This window comes from Battus philenor, unplaced genomic scaffold (genome assembly GCF_028537555.1).
Source record: "Battus philenor isolate CCGP_79_NKW_IND1 unplaced genomic scaffold, ilBatPhil1.0.hap1 SCAF_7, whole genome shotgun sequence".
Classification (NCBI taxonomy): Eukaryota; Metazoa; Arthropoda; class Insecta; order Lepidoptera; family Papilionidae; genus Battus; species Battus philenor.
In genome coordinates this window covers 2,568,846-2,574,943 of record NW_027181737.1, presented here as the reverse complement: position 1 = coordinate 2,574,943, position 6,098 = coordinate 2,568,846, and the positions used below count along the sequence as shown (strand labels likewise).

Below are 6,098 nucleotides of genomic sequence, written 5' to 3'. Positions count from 1 at the left end.
ACCTCTGAGCTATTTCAATGTTTATCGAATATGTCATTTGACAATAAAACAAAAATATAGTTCCATTGAGATTCTTTCGCTTGTTATTATCAGATCTGTAACATTTACCATCAAAACAGGTGATAGATTCAATTTGACATTTATTTTTCAATTAAAATTTAAAAGAACTAAATCAAAGATACTTTCTTTAAATGGTTAGTGTAAACACAGCTTTCATTAGTAACTATTTTCTTAACACGAAAATAATACACATCAAAAATCTAGATTGCGGTGGATCTAAACCACCAAACTATGTATTTTGCTTACGTAAAATTAATCCACAACTTAAGAGATAAAATGTGAACAATATTTATGGGGTGATGCAAAAGAGTAAATAAATTTTAATCAAAGATTCTAATACACACTCATAGGCAGAGACTAGACTCCTTACGCCATAATCATTGTAGGTCACAACTCTATTTTAAAATAACTGTTATTTACAATTGATACGATGTAATACGAATGCTCATTCGCCCGTGGCCAGCCATCATCGCAGGATTTGTCTGTAATAAAATAAATAATTCAATTAATTAAGTCAATTTTTTTTGCATCAGTATCTATCTATCTATAGGTAACATTATTTTACACATTAGATTTTAGTTCGCGTGTTCCTAACCTGCGTGTCTTATGTCCGACGAAGCTATGACAGCCATGCAAAAGGCTGGTGGTGGGGATTAATCCGAAACTGTGTATGTGTTTTTGGTTTATCTAACTGTTTATTACACTGTGTAAGCATATAAAGTTATAAAAGAGAGAACGAAAGCATGATGAATTCTAGCAAATTTACTAGTATTGGAGAGGAGTCCTAGTATGACGGGGTAAGTCCAGTCTGGCCAAACTAATCTAAATTGGCCTTCTGAAATACTCATGTGAAACTGGACAAGACTGGTGTTGGAAAACAAAAAAAATATTTATTGTAGTGAGTTTTTTTTATCCCAACCTCTTTAAAGTAAACCATCGGTGAGATGCCATTGTTCCCTTTAACATTTTAAAATATCTGGACCACGTGTTAATCCTGAAGCCATTGAGAGGGCAATGCACGGAATTACTCTACAAGATCGAGCCAGCAATTATAAGATCCCTAGAAGAATAAAAGTAAGCAATATTCATCAGCGGATTGGCAATTTGATCTGATAGTGAGCAGACCACATAGCGTGGAGAACAGATGTTGGGCTTTTGAGGTTTTGGAACGGAGACAAAGGACTTGCAAGCGTGAAGATGTGGACAAACAATCCTTTTGAGTTATTTGAAGACACTGGATGTAGACTACTTCCATTTGGACCCTTTGGATGTCCAGCTATGGGCCTCTTACGACTAAAATAATACTGATGACTGAATAATATGATGAAGAAACTACAGTGTTATGGAGACTTGTTGTCCAGAGTAGATTAAATTGATTAACGAACGTCATTGCCATCTGTTTTGATAATAGCACACGTCCAAAAAAGAATTCATTGTGTTCTTCAAATTCAGATTGATGAATTTCATAAATATTTCAGGTACATGATACGTTACGATGCTATATAACATCGAGAATAGAATCCTCAACGTATTATAACAAGTCTCATCAGTCACGGTGTTCGAACTTGAACTCCTCCGAAACGGCTTGACGATTTTTACCAAATTTTATATGCGTATTCAGTAGGTCTGAGAATCGGCTACTATCTATTTTTCATACCCCTAAGTGATAAGGGTAATCCACCCATAAATTTTTAATTCTATTTTTTTTACAAATTTTTTTGTTTTTATTTTTTTATGATACAGCATACAAACATACATACAACCCTAAATTTTCACCCCTCTACGATCAAACCCTTATTTTTTATTTGTTAATAAAAACTTAATTATTTTGCAAAGCAACGTTTGCGGGATCAGCTAGTTATTTATAAAAAGACTCTTATTACTAACTTACTGTTTCCTCCTTTATCCGTCTATCATGACACTAGAACTCTAATTATCATTATAAACCAAGAAATATTTTGATCGTTGTAATATTTTTATGAACATAATATTAGACCCAAATGTATCTGTTAAGCGCTTGTAATATTCGAACTGGAATTCTTGCGGCTATGATTATTCCGGTGTAATATTTCTCCAACGTCTACGCTCACTGCATAAGTCAATATATTTCATCTGGCAAATAGCCTTTTGCGTTTATCTCGTGTGTAACCTACTACTGTATAATACATTTTTCAAACAAATCGCGCTTGTTTTCTTACGATTTAACATCAAAATAATATTAAATATGAACTTTACTCCAGTTACGTCTCGGCTAATGTATTGCTTGGATTTGCAATTTTATTGTTTTGTTTTTAAGCAAGTTTAAAATATTTTTCATACGTATTGTATTGATATACGTGTATTTATACATATATGAAGATATATTGATCGTAGTTTGTCGTATTCCTGGAAAAGGGCCTCCTAAATATATTTCCAATAAATCCAGTTGGAATCGAATTGCATTCAGTATCCCTCTACGAGCGTTATGTGACCTCCCTACTGTCACTTGTACTTACTAATCCATTTGGCCAAGTCAGTACTTTCGCTATTTTCTTTATTACTAAATTGATAGTAGAAAATGGAAATAACACAATGTTCCCTGTTTTTGGCTCATCTAGCAACTATAAGTTTACCAACGAAGCCAAGAGTTTTTATTCGAAATAAAACTTGGTAATTCCTGGAAGCTACTAAGGAACTGATGCTTGGAGATACCGGTTAGCTACTTGAGACTGTCATACACATCTGATCATTTTGGTGTAGAGTTCTCCTGTCCAGAGAAAGGTGCGGAGACGGTCCGACATGCTACCACGGTGATTGAATCGGCTATTTATACTGACGGCTGCTACATTGAGGATAAGATGGATGCAGCATTCTGTTCAGTTCCAGTGTAAAAAGCTCAACAGCTTCTGCGCTGTATTGGTATACAGCGCAGAAGCTGCTAGTAGAGCTGCTGCCCTTAGCAGAAGGATTAGGGTACGCGGCCAGCAGGTAGGTGCTATCATGGGCCATACTGGGCGACTCGAAACTGATGCAAGATGAGACACCCTTCAACCCGTAGCGTTAAGAGTAAAACAGAACCTATCGTATTGAATGAACACGTACGCGGGGACGATGGCTAATATGAGATGTGGCCCTGAAGAGAAGTACCAGAACCAGAGTGCGAGAGATGCCGGTTTCGTTTGTCAAGCTACAATTTCGGCAAGAGTCGCTCGACGTATGGAACTGGGGGTAGGTACGATGAAATTCATTGAAACACTCCGCAAAGTACAGCTGTATATGACTACCTCCACAGGCTTAAACTCTAAAAGTGGTGCTAAGTTCATGTTATTCGCAACATGTTTCTGTATTTCGTTCGTTCCGTATAAAATATTAAACATTTGAAAACACTGGCAATTTATTATTATTGTTATTGCAGACTTATTTTTTAAATCGTTAATATTGCTTACGTTTTTGGGCCGGTTTTCATTTGCTTTACTTTATTAATAAATGTTAATATTTTTAATAAGGAATCAATAGTTTCTATCATAGTACAGGCTCTTATCAAACACATTATTATTAATTTAAAACAGTTAATCGCCTCGAACTAGAGTAAGTATTCTAATATAAATAATAGTTTATTGGTAAAAATGAAACTTACCTTAATGTTTCAGAAAACGTGATTGTCGAACACACCACAGTCAGATAAATAGATGCTGCAACTGATCCTGTTGACAATGTACATGAAATTAATAAAACCTATGATTTTATCGTTTAATGGGTTAAAAAATTTCAAGATTCAAAATATCTTTATTAAATTAGGTATATACATACGCTTTTGTATCGTCGATTATTTTAACATTATAAGAAGTAACCTACCACCGGTTCGGAACGAAGGTCTGTTGCCAAGAAATGGCCAAAAATTCAACAGCTATCTTAATCAAATATGACAATTTTAAACGTGTATATTATAATATAAATTATGTACATGAGTAAACAAAGGTTCATTATTTAATAATAAAGTTTTAATTTAGATTTAATTCTCAAACGTAAGGTCTGAGATATGTTGTAGAACTTTATTATATATGCGCACACCCAAACTCATGAATGCAGACATTGTATACATAGATTTTCTAAGAGGAATTGATTTTTATTATCCAATACATTAACCATTATTACATATACATTCTAATCTATCTAAAATGTTGTTTTGTATGTATGAATCAATAAACTTTGAAAGTATTTTACAGATCACAAGTGAAAATATAAACATGTATGTAATTTTGCACAAATAAAGTTTATATGCTATACACATTATTGTAACCGACCACTAGATGGCGCTGTTACATATTTACTTTACCATTTAATGGATCTACATAAAAATTAGTTACTGAATTGTTGCAGTCTTTTATGTTATTATTTATATTGTATAGACGTGTTTGCATATCTTAAATAAACGTATGCGTTATTATTTCGTTAATTTTTAAGCATTAATGGATCTATTGAAGCAATATATCTACACAGTTCTAAATTTGTTATTTTTTGTGTATTAGGGTTTATAAAGTAAATTTTAAATAAAGCAACCGATAATATTGTGATCAAAAAGTTAGGTGAAGTAGTTTATAAAATGTAGTCTTTATTTATTCTTCCAAAATTAATTTCATCTCCTGCAAGGTAATCCCCGTCTGTTAAAACGCCCCTTTATCGCTTTTTGAAGTCCTCGAAGCAGTAGGAATAGTCCTTTTTCGCTTTGATTTTTATCTCCTCGATCGAGTCAAAACGGCTTTCATTCATTCATTCATTTCATTCGTTCATTGGCATTTTGAGTTTCCTGAATAGCTATAGTCGCACGGAGCTAAATAAGTCAAATGCAGTGGATATGGAAATATATGAGACGACTTATTGACGATTTATTTCCAAAAAAATTAACATTTTTGACATCTAGCGAGACTTGACGCGTGTTACAAAATTCAAACATTTTACAAAAACACGTCTAATTTGGAGACGATTCAATCTTTTGACAAATCATGGCGAAAGTTATAGACAGTTCTACCAACGTAAGAAAAAAAAATATCGGCCCATAAGGTACGTATTTTTTTAGAGGCCTGGGAGTTTTTAATGACAATTTCACCTTACTTTTTTAATCGCAGTACATATATAAAAAAGATATGTAAGATAATTTTATGTAAACGATAAAATTTATTTTTCACTATTTCTATTGTTACATATCAAGCTACTAATAACGTAATGTTATCGTTTAGCTAGAGCTGTCCTATGATAAATAAACTAAAAAAAATCGTGTTATGGGGCCTTTAACTGAAAATCAGCACTACAACAACAACATTCTGTAGGTTACTGAGAAAAGCATTATATATACATACATTATAGATACTCTAATGTATATAATATCTTGCGTTTAATAATTTTAATATTATATGGTATAATTTTATTGTAATAATTGTAAGTAAGGGCAACTAAAACCTTTTTATTCCTATAAATAAACAGGTACATCGACGTTTCAAGGCAAGGCCAAGGCATAAGTCTTCCCAAAAGATGTCTATGGGGATATATCATAATCGCCACGCTTGGTAGGCGGGTTGGCAATCGCAGTATGATATTGTGTACAGTGGCAAACATATGTAATGATGCACAAAATGGATATTATATTACAGCTCATTGTTTACATAACTATTTATTCGTATTTAAATAATACTCGTGCTATTTTTAATAAACAAAACAAATACGTTAAAACTACATAAAAGAACAGGTGTTACTGTTAATAAAGGAACCCAATAAAATGAACGTAATTTAGTATCGATGTTAGAAGAATATTACGGAAATAAAATAAATTGGAATTCTGTAATTGTGTTACAGAATCTAAATGAACTGGATTGTAGTTACATTTTTAGAAAGTTTGATTTTTGTTAAATTGCTTTTACAATTTTAAACGAAGAGTAAATTTATTAATTCTTTATATTATATTGAGTAGTGGTAGCCAAGCCTAACCAGGACGGGATATAATTATATAATTCACAATTTGTGCATTAGTTATATAGGATTACCACTAATCAAAAATAAATTTC

The 6,098-nt window shown here is 32.6% G+C and overlaps 1 protein-coding gene across 1 annotated transcript in view; it reads right to left on the bottom strand.

Moving 5' to 3' along the window:
* Positions 1-360: 360 nt before the first annotated feature.
* Positions 361-6,098, bottom strand: part of LOC137931136 (uncharacterized) — a 269,824-nt gene continuing 264,086 nt past the window's right edge. The window contains exons 7-8 of the mRNA XM_068774536.1: positions 3,677-3,743; positions 361-542 (exon numbers count right to left, since the gene is read on the bottom strand). Coding sequence (XP_068630637.1) covers positions 527-542; positions 3,677-3,743 — 83 coding nt within the window. The 3' untranslated portion in view covers positions 361-526. The remainder of the gene's footprint in view (positions 543-3,676; positions 3,744-6,098) is intronic.